The sequence below is a fragment of the Protopterus annectens genome, chromosome 1.part2 (assembly GCF_019279795.1).
Source record: "Protopterus annectens isolate FY-2018-M chromosome 1.part2, PAN1.0, whole genome shotgun sequence".
Classification (NCBI taxonomy): domain Eukaryota; kingdom Metazoa; phylum Chordata; order Ceratodontiformes; family Protopteridae; genus Protopterus; species Protopterus annectens.
Genome location: NC_056727.1, coordinates 897,392,762 through 897,413,396, shown reverse-complemented (window position 1 = coordinate 897,413,396; position 20,635 = coordinate 897,392,762). Strand labels below are relative to the sequence as shown.

The 20,635-nt window shown below is 42.2% G+C and overlaps 1 protein-coding gene across 1 annotated transcript in view; it reads left to right on the top strand.

Moving 5' to 3' along the window:
• The window catches only part of LOC122791686 (xanthine dehydrogenase/oxidase-like), a 1,688,659-nt gene that overhangs the window by 488,702 nt on the left and 1,179,322 nt on the right, over nt 1-20,635 (top strand). Inside the window, exon 9 of the mRNA XM_044059558.1 lies at nt 6,285-6,371. Coding sequence (XP_043915493.1) covers nt 6,285-6,371 — 87 coding nt within the window. The remainder of the gene's footprint in view (nt 1-6,284; nt 6,372-20,635) is intronic.

The window sequence follows — 20,635 nt, the reverse complement described above, 5'->3', positions numbered from 1 at the left end:
AGACCTGCATGGTATCAACTTGAACGCATAAGTGTAGCTAAGTAACTTTTATCTGCACTTTTTAAAGTAATTTGTTTGTGTTGCATTGAGCAATATCTAGCTGGAAGTTGACTGTTTTTTAAGTAGGTCCCCACCCACTCTCCCTGTTTTTGTGTTGGTGTTGGTGTTGGTCTTGGTGGTTTTGGAACTGCCCGCCCCTCTTGTAAATTTGCACTTGGGTACTCCTCCTGGGCCCATCTCATTTGCTCACTCAAAAAAAAAAAATGTATCTGCTTTTACTGTATTTGTTTTTCTTCCTACTTTATTTTGCTTTTGCGTCATCTTAAAAGTACTCAATTGTATTTATTACTGCTTGGTGTAACTCACTCTAAGCCTTTTAGTTTAAGCACTTGGGCTTCAGACCAGTTGTTTTACATTAAGAAGGTTTGTGCTCTGCACTGTAGTGGCAGGACAGGTAGCTTACATCCTTCTAAGTTGGGAACTGCTGATTGAGGGCTCAGTGTCTGTTATTATAAAAGTGTATTAGTTCTGGTTTAAGCACTTGGGCTTCAGGCCAGTTATTTTACATTAAGAAGCTTTGTGGTCTGCACTCTTTTGGGAGGAGAGGCTGGACTCTGCCCTTCTGAGCTGGGAATTTCTGGTTAAAGGCTTATAGTGCCTGCATATTTGTACTGCTTCTTACTAAATTGGTACACCTTGTTTGCTGTAGCATAGACTAGATCCAGGCCTGCTGATTCTAGTTTTGTTTGTATAACTTGAGCACTAATCCAGGCATTCTTTAAAGTATTCAATTGTATTCATTACTGCTTGGTAGTAACTTGATTAAAGTGTAGCTATCATTCAAAGTCTTTTGGATTAAGTACTTGGGCTCAGACCACTTGTTTTACATTAGGAAGGTTTGTGTCCTGCACTGTGTTGGCAGGACAGGTAGCTTACATCCTTCTAAGTTGGGAACTGCTGATTGAGGGCTCAGTGTCTGTTATTCTAAAAGTGTATTAGTTCTGGTTTAAGCACTTGGGCTTCAGGCCAGTTATTTTACATTAAGAAGGTTCGTGGTCTGCACTCTTGAGGGAGGAGAGGCTGGACTCTGCTCTTCTGAGCTGCGAATTTCTGGTTAAAGGCTTATAGTGCCTGCATATTTGAACTGTTTCTTACTGGAATTGGTACACCTTGTTTGCTGTAGCATAGACTAGATCCAGGCCTGCTGAATCTAGCTTTATTTGTATGCTTGTTATTTCCCTGAAATGCTAATTCCACCTAAAATGCGGCTTTTCAGCACTTCTGTGGATCCCTAGTGACATCTGCATTGCTTACTGTACTTATTTACTGTTTGTCATTTTTGCATTTAAGTTACCTGTAACATATTGCGTTTAAGTTACCTGGCACTTGCTCACTAAAGCAATTATATAAGTCAGCACTAAAAAATTAAAAGCACTACACCCTCTCAAACTCCCCTTGAGTACCTTGTTCCCCATTGGCCCTTTTTTTTCAATTATAAAGGAATTCCCAATACTATTCTAGCATGTCCAAAGGTCAGTTGTCAATCTCCTCTCCGGTCCAGCTGGTGAATCTGGGAATCTTGAGGCAATGTTACAACTGCCTCATGTACACAGACAACCCTCTCCTCCTCCCAACAAATTGAAACACATGTGAGAGATGCAACCATATAGCCAAACTGGAGGCTAAGCTCTCTCAACTCAGTACTGGCAAAACCTGTCAGGAGGAGAAGGAAACCACACTCACTACAATTCCAGTCTCACATAGACCTACCATGACAGCAAACCAAACACATAAACACACAAAAACATACTCGGAGGCTCTAAATAAAAATCTGCCTAAGCAGCAGAGACCTCCAAAGCAGACACCCAAGCAACTGCTACCCCAAAACAAAACACGTGCAACACATAGCTCACAAAGCCAGTGTGCCGAACAGTCACAGCCCTTAAGGCTAAACAACACACCTGATACACTTGTAATAGGTGACTCTATCATCAGGCACACTGACGTCCCGCTCACCAGGCTGAACAAGGAGAAGGTCACGGTGAACTGCCTGTCGGGCGCTAAGATCCGCCACATAACACAAGCACTCAGGTCACTCCAAGGCAAGTACAAATATGACTCAGTCATTGTCCATGCTGGTGTGAATGACCTGAGACGTACCTCCCTGGACTACATGAAAAGAGACATAGAGGAGATCTCTGAGCATGTGGCCCAGTCCGGTATGACCCTGACCTTGAGTAGCATCTTACCCTCACCAAGAATTATGTCACAATATGAAGACAAGATGATCAATTTCAACAATTGGCTTAAGTATTGGTGTCATTCAAAGGAGATCCAATGCCTATCAGCCTGGGATGACATGCTCGACAGGCCACGATGCTTCACTAGGGACTGCATGCACCTGTCACCCCTGGGCTTTTGGATATTGGCAAAGGCTCTTGCTACCCCCATAGTGCCTTTTTTAGGCAAGGATCAAAAGGCAAACCCACCTCCATAGGTATCACAAGGGATAAGAGACTAAGAGTAATGCTACTCAACGCCAGAAGTCTAAACCTCAAGATGCATGCACTCGAAACTCTCCTTTGCATGGAAAACATCAGTATCTGTGCAGTAACAGAAACCTGGTTCAAGGCTCCCGAGAGCACTCCAGCACTACCAGGTTATACCTCATACCATGCTTTTCGGCCCCATAACTTGGACCGAAACAGAAAAGGAGGGGGAGTATCAATATTCGTCAAAGATACCCACACCTCCAGGTTGGTGGCACAGCATGAAGCATCAGAGACTATCCATGTGCAACTAACAGTGGGTAAAACTGCCTTCCAGTTTATAGCCTGCTACAGACCACCCTCCCAAACCCAGGAACCCCACTCAGCCTTCCTGAGAACACTGGAAAATATGAAGGTCTCTCCAAACACCATTATATTGGGTGACTTCAACTACCCAAACATAGACTGGGAGCATTACTCTAGCTCCAACACCCTAGCTCAAAAGTCCGTAGAATTTATAAACTCAAATGCTATGGAACAACTTGTTACCACTCCCACAAGAGGGGAAAACATACTGGACCTGATCATCACCAACATGGGGACTCTATGCTCCAGATCAGAAGTGTATCCCTCACTGGTAATATCAGACCATAAACTAATCTCACTGGATATTCACATCCCGACACCACCCCCTGCCCAGAAAACCACAGTGAAAAACTTCTCTAAAGCAAATTTCAAACTCCTCAAAACCGAGGTGGAATCCTTCAAAGTCCCCGGGCCTGTGGAAAATACGGCCCAGACCGCAGAATCCTTTGAACACCTTCAGGAATGCATGAATCATGCAATCCCAAATAAAACCAAGACCCAGTCCTTCAGAGGCAGACGTCCTGTCTGTTGGACCCCAGCCATAAACAAACTATACAATAGAAGGAGGAAGCTACTACATGATAGAGCAAAATCCCAAAAAGGGAAGGCATCTCTGATCAATGTTTGCAAAAAACTACGTGCACTCATAAAATCATCTAAGGCCAGCTTCGAGAGAAAAATTGCACAGGACACTAAGGATAATCACAAGGCTTTCTTTAGTTATGTTAGGAACCTGGGTGGGAATTCCCAGATATGCTCAGAATTAGTCCAAAACGACAAAAAATACACCGAACCCACAGACATTGCCAACATCCTAGCTGACAGGTTCAGCGCAAACTTCTCCCCCCCTCCCCACCAAAAGAGCAAATATCTATCCCAGCAGAGTGCTGCCCCCCTGACATCTCAGATGCTCATGTAAGAGCCTCCCTCTCCAAAGCAAAAAACACAGCATCAATGGGACCAGACAGTGTCCCGGGCTGCGTCCTACATGAACTCAAAGAAGAGCTAAACCCAAACATAAAACTACTGTTCAATCTCAGCCTTACCACAGGATATGTACCCAAAGAGTGGTGTACAGCAACAGTGGTCCCTCTCTACAAAGGTGGTGCCTCAATGGATCCTGGAAACTATCGCCCCATAAGCCTGACTAGCTTGGTCTGCAAAGCTATGGAAAGGATCATCATGGACCTCATAAAAAAAGATATTGGGGACCTACAGTCACTGGATCCTACCCAGTTCAGCTTTGTTAAGGGCAGATCCTGCCTCTTAAACCTGGTCGATTTCTTTGAAACAGTCACCAAGGCAATTAACGAGGGGAAGGTGGTCCACACAGCCTACCTGGACCTCACAAAAGCCTTTGATACAATACCCCACTCGGGCATTATAGATAAGCTCACCAGCTTAAATATAAACCCCTATGTCACTAGATGGGTTGCAAACTGGCTCAAGGACAGAACCCACATGGTTAGAATTGCTGGAGCCATGTCAGACTCCAAACCAGTTACAAGTGGCATCCCACAAGGCTCAGTCCTGGGACCTCTCCTGTTTGGTATATATTTCTCGGAGGTACAGGCCAACATGGAAGGACTGTGGCTGACCAAGTTCGCAGATGACTGCAAACTGGGTGCTATAATCGACTCTCCAGCCGACACAAGCATCCTCCAAAAGGGCCTCATAGAAACAGACAACTGGTGCCAGAGCCATGGCCTCAAGCTGAATGCCAAAAAGTGTATAGTCATCCCCTTTGGCAAAAACAAAGTGCCCACAAATTACCACATAGGTGGTAATCCATTAAGTATGGAAGAAGTAATTAGGGACCTGGGGAACCAAGTTGATAGCAATCTCTCATTTGACAACCACGTGGCCAAAGTGGTTAGAAAAACATTTTATATAGCCCACCTAATCATGAAGGGATTCACATCTAGATCAGGGGAGGTCATCGTGCCTCTTTACTCATCCCTCATCAGGCCCATAATTGAGTACAATGCCCCTTTTGGGATGTACCTTACCAGACACCTGCAGAAACTGGAAAGACCCCAAAAGTACCTCACCAAGAGGATCAAAGGGCTCAAACAGATGCCATATGCTGCCCGGTTAAAGAAACTCCAGCTCTACTCAGTGGCATACCGCCTGCTCAGAGGCGATCTGTGCCAGACGTATAAAGCCATGTCCAACCTGGAATTAATGGACATGCTGCACCTCAGAAAATCCAAATCCCATCGAGCTACGCACTCGAGAGAATTGAACCTCAGCACTGAAATAAATAGGACATGCTGGAGGGACAGATTCATAACCCAGAGGCTCCCTTCACTCTGGAATAAAATCCCAGGCCAGGTTAGGCAGAGTCCCTCATTGACTCTCTTCAAGAGGAATCTCGATGAGTGGATGGAGGATCATAGGTTTACCCCGGGTATCACTTCTGTGTCACTGTTAGACAGAGGCACAGTATACTAACCTTGAAAAAGGGCATAGCAAAATTGATTTAAAATGGGTGGTGAAAGCCAAACACACTCTGGCTAGGCTTATAAATGCCCTAGGGCAGATAGCCTAGTATGAACCTATGAACCTATGAACCTATGAACCATCCAGAGGTCACTGGGCTTGTTTTCTTGTTATCACAGGTTTTGCAAATTACCTCACTCTCATATTCAACAAAATAGTTTAACTACTCCATGTTCTATACCTGTGAAGTCTTATTTTGATCAGTGAAATAGCTTAGTATCAGAGGAACTGCTCAGATAAAATTCAGTTGTAAAGAAACATTTTCTGTAAGAACCAAGGAAAGACAGGAGATGAGATAAGCGAGTGTAATACATACATTCATAAAGAAAGAAAGAAGATTGACATACTCTAGAAACTGACATAAACCTCAAAAAAGCAGTAGGAGTCCAGAAGGGCACCAGTTTACAAAGATAAACAAGAATAAGGAGGCATTATGGAAAATGTGGATGTGTGTGTGTGTGTGTGTGTGTGTGTGTGTGTGTGTGTGTGTGTGTGTGTGTGTGTGTGTGTGTGTGTGTGTGTGTGTTAGTGACATTCGTGTTTTGTTCATATAGATGATGGCTGGTCTTGAAGCAGAATTCTTGTGTAGGTTGTGGAATCAAAAGAGTGCAAAATTCAGGAAAATATGAGCTCTCCATAAAGCAGCTTTAGTGATTAGTAAGTACATAGAAGTAATGAACTTGTCAGCACAGGGCTATAACTTATCCTTCATTTATGAAAACAGTGAACTAAGCGTGCCAAGTGGTTTCTCTCTGGCATAATTTAAATTTTTATGTATGCATATTCTAATTCTAGTCTAGACTATCAACAAATCAATTACAATAAATAAATAAATAACAAAATCCAGGAATAATACCTTTAGACTCTTTCTTTCTTTTTATTACTTGGACAGAAGGAAAGCAATCCATATCCATGTTTTTGTTACAGGCGGATCTAGTAACCAGACTTTATGATCCATCAGAATTTAAACCCCTGGATCCAACCCAAGAGCCTATCTTCCCACCAGAACTACAAGTAAGTATTCATTTACTGACAACACAATGTGTGAATGTTAAACTCTACTAAACCTGTAAATATTGACAGCTAATGCTGCTATCTCTGCCACTGTCTCATTGCCTTTATGTTGCAGCTATAGTGTGTGTTTCTCAAGAACATTGTTCCTTACTTTTCAGACTTGGGCCAGGCAATCATTTTAGTTTTATTTGAATGTCACAAGGATAAACTACTGGACAACAATGGTTAGGTAAGATAGACACACACATACACGCACACACACACACACACACACACACACACACACACACACACACACACACACACACACACACACACACCACACTCATACATGCGCTCTCACATATACACTTGCTCTCACACAAGCACAACACGATATACACTGACATGCATATGTGCAAGCACACATGCACGTATACAAACGAGTTGAGAGTGAGATACATGTGATTTGGAAATAGAGGTTTTAAATGCTAGTAATATACGTGTGCATTGCATTACCTAGGTCCACATATTCCATTTATCTAGCTTGTTTCTGGGGTGGATTTTGTTTTTTTTTTTTTTTTTTAGTTTTTGGCAGTTATATGAATATATTTTATTTGTGGTAGAAGAACAAATATAAATATGTGATTTTTGTGTCACTTTCTGTCTTTCCAAATTAAATGAAAAATGAATTATGTGCAATTGTAAAGGAAATGACAATCACTGTGTTGATATTTGGAAGCAGCACCATTCTGCATTGGTTCTTGACTGATGTCTTCTTGTGTTTCTTTTCTTTTTTTGTTTATGAAAACTTTTAATAACATTTTGAATATATAATATATATCATGAAAATTCCAAATAAAAACAAAACAAAGAAGCGGAACTGTGGATTGCTGGAATATCCTCAAAACCATATACAGTTCTTAAGACATATTGTTTTAGCATATTAGTATTCTGAAAGCAAATCCCACAAAATTTTTTGAATGACTTGTTAACATCCATTGACAAAAAGCCCCTACTGGCAGACATAGCTGCAAAGCTGCTAGCATGTGACAAACCATGCTGAGATGGGAAAAAGACCTATGACCCTTAACAGACCCACATGCCTTTTCTCAGCAACAGAAGCCAACCCTGATTTAGCTGTGATGCCCTCTGCTGCTTTAACAATACTAAAATATTCCTCATTATGATCACTGCTGCAGTAGCCTAGGCTGTTGTGTTAGTGTCTTTCGGCTTTTTTCCGGTTAGGGGTCACCACAGCAGTACTCTGGTCCGCTAATAATTGGCAGTAGATTTTTACATGCCAAGTTGCCAGCCCTGACACACAACCTTCAACGAAGGTACACCCATTCACACATGTCTCCACACAGAAGACGCTCTAGCTGAGAATCAAACCGGACAATGTCTTACTGTGAGGTGACAATGCTACCACAGCACCACCACCGCAGTCTTCTGCAGTAGCCTAGGCTATATGGGTTATAACCTCCTAAGGATATAACAGCTAGCCAGCTTCCAAAGTTGTAGGGCACCTCCCACACAATCAAACTATTAGCTATAGCTAAGCTGGCTAAACGTCAAGTTTGAGCAGTGAGCCCCTCAGAGCTTTCCTGATGCCAAAGAGAGAGCTCCTTTGCGGGTTTTAAGGACTGACGGTTGATTAAAGCTATTCTGCTGCAGGGCATTTAAGTTCTCTTTGGGAAAAAAACCTTCCACTTTACCTTTTATTACAAAAAATTATTTTTATGTAAAATGTTTTAAGCTAGAGAAAAGTGTTTTTTATGGGCTGTTATGTGACTTGTACACTTTTAAAGTGCAGCGTTACCTTTTTTACTTCAGTTGTAAAAAGTTGTGAAAAATGATTTAAAGCTACTTTTTCTCACAGGTAATTATTATTTTACTTTTTAAGGTTTGGGTAAGTGTTTAAAAATTATGTTACTGGGGGAAAAGTTACTTTTTAACTACTTGCTGTTAAGCATCCCCAAGAATCAAACACTTTTTTGGCATGACCTGGGAACAACCTACCAGTTGCTTGATCATACCTTCTTCCAGCCACAAAAAGAAAAAGATTGCTAAGCAGCTTTTGCCACTACAGCAGGCTGATATTTTTCCTCAGCTGCAGTTGAGTGACTTCTGGAGCCAAACTTAGTTCCTCGGACCTCTCATCTTTTTTCTCAGATCCCTCTGGTGTAGTCCTTACAACAACTATGGGCTGGGGGGGGTTAAACATGTCCTCAGCAGCTGTTGGTCTGCTCTTAGTGGGCAGGGGAGAGCCATGCTTGTCAGTCCTGGGGGATGGGGCAGGAAATGTCTGTCTGTTTAAACCGAAAGCTGTGCCCATCCCTAGGGATGTTATGCTGGCAATTCTGGGTCTATTTCTTCAGAAATACCTTTCAAAAACAGACACTAAAGATATGTCTTATCCTGTTTCAGCTACTCTGGACAGCTCAGGGTTTAGTGCAGGCTTTCGACCCTTCTTTTAAGACTGTTTCTAGTAAAAGAAAAAGTGATTCCTCTTTACCTGGAAGAGATTCAAAAGATTGAACCTGTTAGGGAATGGGAAGGGACAAATCATCCACAGATTTCGGATTCAGATTCTGAGGAGAGTGTGTGATTTCTTTGAGGCTATATCCAGAATTAATCTTTTTTTTTTTTCAGTGGGAATACAGTGATATTTCTCAGTCACTCAGGAAATATTATAATTTGTTACAATGGGAATTTCCAGAACCTTAGCCTATTCCTCCAGTTCTTTCTGCTTTGGGGGATGTTTTTGTTACAGTCTGCAATTCCCCTGATAGTTATACCTCTCCTCTTAAAAACGTAGATAGATTAGATACAGTTCCTCAGTCTTTTAAGTTTTTAGACACTAATCCCTGACCTGACTCAGTGGCTTTAGCCTTGGAAAACCAAGCTATTGTTAAGCACCCTGGTAATACTAATCCCACTCCTTCTATCAGGTATGAAAAGGCTTTTGATAAGTGCGGGGGGAAAGTGTGTACTTCTGCAAGTCTTGTTCTTAGAATTTGCATATGTTGAAGTGTATTCTGCAAGGAGCTTTTCTTCCACAGGGAATAACTGATCTATTTTTAGATCTATTTCTTGGATTTTCCAGTTAGACTTCAGTCTCAGCAAGGGAATTCTTCATGATATTAGGTCTCATGGCATCTATGATTTTCATGATAACTCTTGCAAGACTCCACATAAGAAAGATGCAGTCATATCTGAAATCTCTATGGTCCCGGCATCAGTACCCCCCTGACTTTTAAATTCCAGTTTTAGGATTTGTAAAAGAAGGTTTAAGTGATGGAAACACCAGATTTTTCAGCATGCAAGTCTCCCATTCTCCTCTCCTGCTCCACTGCAGTCAGTCACAACTGATGCTAACGTTTTCGCTGAAGGAGCATTTTCAATAGCACCAAACAGTACAGGGTCTTTAGAATAAAAACGACAGACCAAAACAACTCAGCATCAACACTCTTACAAATACTTCCAACTCTCTGAATCATGTATGGTCCCTGTAGGTCTTTCGTCGACTGGCTATTCAGTGAATAGCCAGTCATCGAACACCTATTAATCAAAGCCGCTCTTCATTGAATAGTAAATTTTAAGTAGGGCAAACAAGCAGTTAGCCAATCGAGCGACCACAAATAAATAAATAAATAAATAAAATTCAAAACCTGTCAGGGTGGGGGGGGTGCAACCCCCCCCCCCACACACAACTAAATATATCAATTCCAAGATCGCATTACATTCTGGAAAAGGGCAAATTCCACATAGTGCCCAACCGCTGGTTTGCCCTAGTTAAAATTTGCCGTGAAGAGTGGCTTTGATAAATAGGTGCACGACGAATGGCTATTCGCTGAATAGCCATTTGACAAAATAATATAGACCCGGTCCTTGTGATCTCTTCAAATATTTACAGATAATACCACAGTGATGTGGTACATAAGCAAGCAAGGTGGAACCAAATCTTACCCCCCTAGGGGCCATTTCCAAATTACACAGAAATGGGGTATACAAGCAGGCTTAATCCCCTTGCAAAAATGTTTACTGTGAGGTTTTTAATTATTTTTTCCTTCAGATTATGTATATTAATACTCAATGAGTTCTACTTCATTGTGTGTGGTTATTACTTGATTTGATCACCAGGGCTTCCAGTGTATGTAGTTTTACTAGTCTTGTCATGATTTATTGTCTCTTAGCTACATGGCCTGGTATTACCTGTTCTAGGTCCTGAAAGAAAAATTGCAAAGCACAACATTAATATTCCCAACCAGGTGGTCAGGAAGTCTTCCTGGATGCATGACACTCTGAGGCTGAAAGGAGAGGGAGGGGCATAAATCTTTGGCTATTCTACTCTATCCTTGCCATGTAAACAATGAGGCTGCATCTGCAAAGTCTAACTGCTTTGAGAATGCAAAAACAGTTAATAACTCACCCTGGACCCCCCCCCCCCCTGCTTATTGGGTATGTATCTTGTAAACTAGAAGGGTGGCTACTGAAACTGGAAGTCTTATAACAGCCAAAAATATTATGTGGCAAGTGCATTATTCCTTTCACTCCTCTAAGTTGGTGTCCATCACAGAACAAAATAGATGCCATTAGTACCATCATATTCAATCCTAAATGTAAAACCCTAATTGGGAGGACTAAGTGAGAATGCCCAACTGATGAGAAGGTAGAAGCACAACAAGCAATGCTGATAACAACCAAGACACAAACTACAGTATCTCATAAACAACATACATGACAGACTACTGCATCTACAGCTCCCACATCATGCTGCAGTTGTGATCGACACTGCACAGTCTCGTAATACACTAGGCAATTATGCTGCTTCTTGCTGACATTGTTTATTTGAGATTTGGTCCATGTGAGAAAGCTAGTGAGAGAATTACATTAAAAGGAATTCTCTATTATCTGTTGATTGTGTTTTACCATTTTTGTTCCCCTTCTGCTTCATTCTTCCTGGCTGCCTCAATGTCCTCTGTCTATATCCATGTCTAGCTGCCTCTCCTCGCTGCTAGTCTATCTCTGTTCTATGGCCAGACACAGTAATAAATCTAAGGGAGTCTTAGGGTGGTGCTCATGCTGTTGACTGTTTCCACCAGCAATTTTTTTCATTTATGACCTACCCCTTGGTATCCCCTTTCTATTCACATTTTACTCCCCTCTATGGACCACACCTCCTCACATGGAATATGTAGATAAGTGCCCCCTGGCTGGGAGCACCTATCCTTACCTAGCAATGCTTCAGACCTGAGCCACTGACTATACCTGGATTGCCTAGGCAGCAGTTAGGGCTTTATCCCTCTGTGCCACAGTGCTGGCCATATTTTACCGCTGAGCAAATTGCAATAAATTCCTTTATTTGCTCTTGTAACAAGATTTTACATTTTGGCAAATGTACATATATGCTGGGGATAGGCACCAGAATCCTGGTAATTTCATTTTAACATGGTGAATCTGAAAAATAATGCATGATATTCAGAATTATGAATAAGCTTATACTCTATGGTTATATGAATTATTTGATCCATAGAATTCATCCATATATTGGTGAATATCAGGGTCCACTTTTAATCCTTAACACTAAAGAACCCAACACACAATTCCCTAGCAAATGCAGTTTAAAACTAACAGCACAAGTCCACATATCCTTATAAGCCTGCATGCTTTACAAGCAAGTGCAACATGAAGTAAAATATCAAAAACATATTTTTTGCTGAGGGCAATCACACCTGCATCCCTTCCTCCCACATACTTTTATTATTCCCATTCCATGGTCCCTGCACCTCAGAAAATCAGCAACACAAAATGAAATTTGTGCCTCACTTTTTGCACAGAATGTTGTGCTATTGAGGAACGCAAAAAACAAAGTACCAATTGAATAGCAACACATCACACTTAGAAGGTGTGAGCAGTAAGACATGGACACTTAATCCATCTAGCTGTAATGATACAGCAGTTGTGATAAAGCAATCTTGCATTGATCAACAGCGTATAAGCTTCGTTAGCATGGCCTGCTGAAGAATATGTTTACCAGAGTGATTGTTCATGTCATCCTGCACTCAAATTTTTAAATTTAGCTGGGCAGACTTTAGTTCATCGGATTGTGCAGCAGATAATATTAAGGAGGACAGAGATTTTTATTAAGGAAAAATATTCTAAAAAGAGGATAAGATATATGGGATCAGAACAGCAAGATAAACAAGGCAAGCTATGTAAGGATGACAGACATTTGAAGATACATTAATAGAAAACAAGAGCCTTTAAAAGATAATAAATAAAAAAGTAATTATAAACATACAGGACATCTGGAGGAAAATAAGAAAAACAACATATATCAGATTTTGTTTTCATATAAAATTAATTTAAGCTTAAAAATAACTTAGACTTTAGAATAATTATTTAAGAAGCATTTGATTAGGAAAATTTAAATTAATGAAATGGTCATGATTATTTAAATAAGAAAAACAAGAAATCTATTTCAATTGTTATATGTTTTATTTAAAATTAATTCAAGCTCTTTAAAGAATGCAGTATAATACTACACTGTACGGCAAAAATCAAATTATAGTAATCAAAACATATGATAGATTGCCATAAACAGACAGACGTTAAAAACTAACCCCCGGATTCATGAAGCTCTGCGCAAGGCCAGTGTAAGGCTTGCACTGGCCGTGCGGCGTATATATGGAGTAGTAGCGCCATATGCATATTAATGAAAGCGTGCAGCCGCCACAGCCACGTGCATAGGAAACGTGTGCGAGTGCATGGGGCGTACCGAAGTTGCGGAGGGAGGCGTGTCAATGTCGGTTGTCGATGAGCAACCTAAACTGCTGAATAGTATAGTCCACCTGCAGTAATACTTGCACCTATCAGTGTCCGTGGAGACTGAAACGTATACAAAGCATGCAAGATAGTCCCTGCGAACAGAAAATGAAGAAGCAAACACAAATGCACGATAGGGAATAACAGGTCCCTACCCTTGAACAAATGACAGAAAAACCGCGTGCCCATGGTTCAACGTAGTGTTTAGTTATACCATGTGGAAGTGAAACATATCATATGCTAGGGCGCTGCCAGGAGGTACGTCCAGCCCAACGGAGAGGGTCACCAGCTGACCCATAATGTGAGGGAGGGCACAGAGATGTGCAGATGCGTCCATAACAAAATACACAAGGAGAAATGTAGATATATGTAGTGACTGTATGTCCGAATCATATCCCATAAGGGATGTAATAGTCACATACAAAAGGTATGTCTGTATCCCACATAACAAATGTGATAGGGAATAGAATACACATGTAAACGAATCAGGAGCATAGAAACAGCTACAACAATAAGGACACATGTAGGCCGAAAGGAACAGTATGACCCGTACCATTGACTAAGAATACCACCTGTCCCACTTTGCGAGTGACAGTACTGCTGTGGCCAGATGTGTCCTGACACAAGCATGTAAACATGGCAAATGTGTAGAGATCATAGGACATAATTATCCCTCAGACGTCATGTAATAGTGGCATTAAACAGTTGTTCTCCACACATATATGACATAAATGTCATAACAAAAAGAATAAGCCACTGAAATGCTACAAGACTAAAGCTTAGATATAGGCAAGAGTTGTAAGTTCTATCTGCCGAACTGACCGTGGGTATGTGTTGGCGTGGAAAATGTGTTGTGTCCACCGCAAATGTTACATCGTGGCCAACTGAAAAGGTGGAAACAGTACCGTAGACTGTGGGGAGGCATTGTCCACAACAGTCGGATATGTGGAAGGAATAGCATGGACATCGGAAAAGGTGCCATCCCCCCAATGAGCACAACAGGTCTGCAATTCCCGGGAGTCATCGGTAGAAGCCAAACTAGTATGTGACACAGCCGAATGGGTAGTACCCGGGGTATACCAACTAAGTAATGAAAGTGAAGTATGGGCGTGTACCTATGTGTGTGAGGTATAGCACGTGGGAAGCAAACATGGCAGGGTAGTCCACACATGTAAACCACCAACGACCAGCAAAAAACGATAGTGAACACACAATTGTACAATTGTATTCATTGATAAAGGCTGAATAGCCGAAACCGGTCTGGATTTGAAGGAATTATAAATAAATAATCATTATTTCTTCATTACTGCGTGTTCACTATAATTTTTTTGCTGGTCGTTGGTGGTTTACATTGTTGGCTTGACCCTGCATTCCATCCTTGCGGAGCATATGGTTGTTTGCTGAGGGTAGTCCACACAACCATAAAGGTACCCGACACCTGTAGGGCAGTCAATGTGCTACTCTGGCCGTGTCATGGCCCAACAACAAAAGTAGTGAGCTATCGGATGTGAGTAATTTGCATGTGAGGGGTGGATGGGTAATGGTAAAACCCGCAAAGGCGATACTGTGTCGTATGCAGAAAAGGTGAACCAGAGGTATAGGAGGGGGCAGCGGGTGAAGTGGACATAAACACAAACACATGGAGAAACAGCTGCAAGACAAGCAGACAGGCCATAGTGTAGAACACAATCCCACAAACATATGTATCATGTAAATGTGCGATCAAAATGTATAGATATGTCACCGTCACATACCCACAGGTTGGTCCTGATGGAACTGGCCATAACAAATGCAACACACCTGGCTGCATAATGGGCTACCCAGCATACCCTCCACATCACACAACCCAGCCCCGTAACAGAACGTCCACCAAATCCACCCATACATGGCCCACTGGTCCGTTGCAGACACAGCTACACACACCGACCCCTACGCATATGTAGTAGGTATTGTCACCCTAGGCAGTGTCAGGATAGCAAACCATGTATTCCCTGCATGTTAAACACCCTGCACATTTTCATAAAGCCAAAATACACTTCGATATTGTTTCTGTGTGGAATGGTCCAATTTCTGGAATATCCCTTACGGGATAAGTAACCTGTGTAAATAGTAGAATGTGTATGACGACAAGATGTCCAATCCTGTACATATCTGGACACAAGTCAGAACATGAAATACAGGTCCAAGACACTGTCCAGACCTGAGTGGTCATGCATAACCCAGTACCCAGGATAAAACACCTTCCCGTCATGCACGTGTCCCCACACAAATATGCGGGAGAATATATCGCACACTCGCATAGTGGTAAACGGCAGAAGGGTGATGAAGACACCTGACATTAACAGGAGAACCCTGATGAAGTGTGAGGGATACCTAGTGTGTGCCGGCATGACCGACCATACCTGACAACCTGTGTGAGCTAGATATCTGGACAGAGCCATGACTACAAGTGAGACAAAGGTACAACAGCAGGTACAATATGCAAAGATAGCTGTTAGAAGTTATTCATGTATGTGCAGTCTGAGTACCCGGGAAGTCCACTGGGCGAAGAAGTGCCCAGTAACAGCGGAGGCCTGGGTAGAAAAGCTCCACAAGCAATACAAGGAAATAAAGGCTACATAATGTTAAAGGTAAAATACAAGAGTAAAAGGCATAAAGTCAGGAAATACACATGCATAACATGTGCATAATAAGACAGTGCAAATCCAGAGTTTGTAGTGGTAATACAGAAATGTACAACAATGACATACTGGGAGTCAAGTGAGTGTCAGCTAAGTCTGGTTAAGCTGAAGGGTAGAGAGGAGCAGGAGTATGGAGAGCTCAGAGGAGTGAGATCCGTAGAATGTATAACAGGTGCAAGCAGGAATATATCCATGTGGATGGATAAACATAGATATATCATAGAATGACAGTTTGCACAATGGCATTAATGTCCGGAGTATGAAGTCTGAAACTCAACTGTCTGCCAGCACGTCCCAACATCTGTCCCTAATGTCGAGCTACTGTTGTGCCAAAACACAACAGCATATTACAGAGGTTCATACCATATCACTCAACTGTCCAGATATTCACAGAATGACCAGAGTGTTGGCTCATAGCATTGTGTGCCTCCGACAACCTGCGTCTGTCCAGTAAATAGGTGTGGATTGATGTCACGAAATAATGAGCATTAAGTATAGCACTCCACATCCCGCAGAAGGGTCATGACAATGCAAAACCTATAGTATTCTATCAACGTTATATGCTAGTAAGGAAACTAGTTAAAATGTGTCCCTCTTACTCTCCCCATCATGTAGGGTTTGCGCAGATTTGTTGCTCAAAGAGGTCGAGAGGTATGGTCTGTACATATGTACAGTAACAAGCCATGACATTTGTGTAATGTACAACTGCATACCTGTAGTCACAAAATGTCCAAGCAAATAATCCCCGTATGAATGAATACAGGTAATAGTCAAATGTGAATGGGAACCCCCCCCTCACCGTGGAGTATGGACCGTAACAACCCCACCCATAATATGCACAGCCAACAGAATAAGCTCCTGATAGGTGCCCAAACACATGTCTATAAATACAGGTAAAATGTTCATAATAGGGAGATGCTCCCTGTCCACATGCTTCATCTGACATTTGAACTCAGCCAGGGAAGTTCTGTTCACCAGGCAGACAAGCCCATACCTAGTCACTACATGAACACCCTGACAATCAGAAACATGTATGTGATATGCCTATATGCCCTGGTGTTCTGCATATCCTCGGAGTGATTAACAATGCAGCTGGGGTCCACAGCAGTAGGCAATATGGAATGTGTAATATGTAGTACCGCGTTTCCCACAGCAGGGGATGGATGCCTGTGTTGTAAGTGAAGCGGTGAGGCATATGTTGATGTAGCTAAGTACTATGGGTATGCATATCAATGAGGCAGAACAGCAACAGAATACTGTTTCCGGCATCCGTCCAATGTGAATGCAGTCCCAGTTGACCTACGACCACTGCAGATATCCCTGTAAAGTGCAATGAATGCGTTCGTGCTGTACACACACTTAAATACGTAAAGGTGAACCGTGTGTTTCACACCAGTCCGTAAACCAGACTACAGATAAGTAAGTGTTACGGTCAGACGTAAGAAAGGCCGTGCAAGCACACATTTATTAAACAGATGTAACCCACAACATGTAAATGCAAGTGCGCCTGTGTGTGTGTGATCCGCTCACAGCATAGTAAATGAATGCTGTTTCCCCCACATTAGATATACATGGCTCAAACCTGTTAACCCTGTAAAGTATGAAACCGGACAAAGGCATGCAAACTACCGGTACAAATAGGGACAAACTCCAGATATGTGCCAGAACAAACATAGAAAGTGGATAGAATAACGGGTGTGTTAGTAGTATGGATTCTCTGAAGGGTATGCAGTCGTAACCTGAACTGCTTGCCAGTATTTCCCAATGTAAGTCTTTAATGAAATGCCACTACATTGCCAGATAGACACAAGGTTATGAAAAACACACCGAAGATAAAGAGGCAACCAGCTGTACATTCTGCGACAATCTGTACAGTGGAAAGGTATGGTATGGATATAGATATATGTGTATACACATAATCCACAGACGTAAACCAAAGCAAATTATGAAATGAGGACTGTACATGTATATATGTATACACAACAAACATATGTCCCGTAGATATGACATATGTACATAAATAGGCCACGGCATAGCTAATATGGGTAGACAAACAGACATGCACGAAAGGTGAATAAACCGCTGCTTTCCAAACCATTGGCCAGAAAGTGACAGTCCAGCAAGTTCTACACTTTAAACATGCATATAGGTGTCCATTGCAGGACCCCAAAAATTGATCCATACGTAGTGTCAACCGTCATTGACGCAAAATAAGTGACCTCAGCAAGTACGATATAGCTGTACATGCAACAGTAGCAGGTGGAAGGGTAATGACACATGTGTCGATAGAATGTATGACATACAAACTGATATCTGGAGAGTGGGGAGTGCATATAAGTGCTCCACACTTTAGTACCGCTCACATTAAACATGTGTAATGGGTACTGTGGAGGGGTGTCAGGTATGGGAATCATGGGTATGCAGAAATGGGCCTAGGTGTTGTTTGGCAGAGATTTATTAGGTCTGCCCCGTGGGAGTGATGTGGGTATAGCACACACCTATATTCTCAATAATGGGGCAAACCATCCACTGGATATTGTGTAAACCATTGTGGGAATATGTAGGACCCTATATCAGTGTCATGTAGGCGATTATCATGGATGGACATGTGTACGACCAAGATGGTAACTATACCTGGCAAACTGTCAGAATAAGACAGCTGCACTAAGGCATAGTACATGAAATACAAATAGGGACTATATTAGATATACCCCAGACAAAGTCAGAACGTTGATAGAATACTGGCGTAGCCAGGAATACGAATGTTACAAGTGTTACTAATCATGACATAGAAATGTCAGTCACTATTATCTAACCGCACAGTTCGTAATGCCTTGCCAGTAATTTATCAGAAAGGCACATTACTATGACAAATGTAACAAGAGCAAAGGTCAAATGTCAGGGCGTTTACCCATAATGCATACAGGTTAGGGGTATGAAGGTAACCTGTCCAAAATACATGTACAGAACTAGTGATACTAGGTGGACAGGTGAGAAGAAACACGTCAGGACAAATGACAAAACATGTACAAGTCATACGCATGTACTCTGACAAATGTGAATGACAACGTATGCCCTGTGAAAGTCAATGTGGAAGGTTAATAGACTCAAAAGAAATGTGTCCCTCAGGGTGTCATGCAGTGTCACCGTTACAATGTCCAGTCCCCCATACTCGTATGTGAGCTCTGCCACTGACGGAAAGCACAAATACCGGCGTACACATACGGTATATGATAGAGTAATTAGTGTGGATAAGCAGCTGTTGGCCTGTGTGAGGAATACAACCCTCTGGGTGGGTGTGTCCTGCAATATAAATGTAATGGCATGTGGCCTGTGATGCCGCCATACAGTGTGTGTATTGGTGTCAGAAAGTTGATATCTTGTATCAGACACATACTCTGCAACTGTACAGAATTACGCAGAATGTGCAGAGTTCTGCCTCATATGTTTGGTGTGTTCCACGTAAAATCAGTACCATTCTGCCAAATTCCTGAGAACTGAAGTCATGAAATAATGACAAACATGTTTAAGACACCAAATCCGTCAGAAAAGTCATACTAATGCCAAACCTATTATTGTGTCAACTATCTACGTTTGTAAGAGCAATATGTAAATACTGCCCCTATGTGTCCCACTATCAGTTAAGGCTTTGTCCAGATGTTTGCTCTAGGAGGTGGAGTGGTATGATCAAAAACTGATACATGTGTGAGGAAACAACATTATCGACTGCAAGATAACACAGAAGGTATGAAAAGCGCTGCAGTAGGACATTCAGTACAGTCCGCAGGTATGTGCTGACATGTCAAATGACACAGCAGTCTACACGAAGTACCTATAGGGCTGTCACCTTTACAAATGATGATAGTGGGACATACCCACAGCCATGCACACAGCACAAATAGACATACACACAGCAAAGCTAGGCCATGATACATGAAGCCTCCGGCGTGTATGAGTAGAGTGAGAGTACAGCAAGGATAGATGTCTGCCAAGCTATACAGCAAACGCCTGTAAAGGCGTGTAACACTGCCCATAACATGAACATTGCACGCACAATGTTGAGATTTGCAACATACCCCATTGGTATGTGAAAGCTATGCAAATATGCGATACATTAAACAGTCAGCTGTCCATGCAAGAGCAGAGTTATGGGCAGAAAAAAAAAAATATATATATATATATATATATATATAGATACAGACATACACACACAGACACACACACACACACACACACACACACACACACACACACACACGTGGCAGGGTTGTGAGCAGAACATGAACGTAACCACTGTACCACACAACAGCATTACACAGTGACAGAATGTGCAACCGTGAGTAGTAGATCACGGAAATCACACAGGCATACGTCTAGCCTGTAGACAGCGGCATCAAAGGCAAAGACGCCGCACAGATGTTATGGTGAGTGAATACTGTAAAAGCAATGTACTGTTGTCATGCAGCTGGAAACACACACGCACACACTTGGCAGGGCTGGGAATCGAACTTACACCTAACTACCCTATCACACTACAGCATGACGCATTTACAGAATGCGCTACCGAGATTACTAAACACAACAGTCCCACAGGCATCCTTCTAGGTGCGTGTCGACATCCGCAAAGGTAAAGACGTCAGCAGGATATATCTGTGGTGTGAAGCGTCTAAAAGCATAACCTGAGTCCCCAGGCGGGCGGGAGCATGCGCGCACACACACACACACGCACACACACACACACACACACACACACACACACACACACACACACAC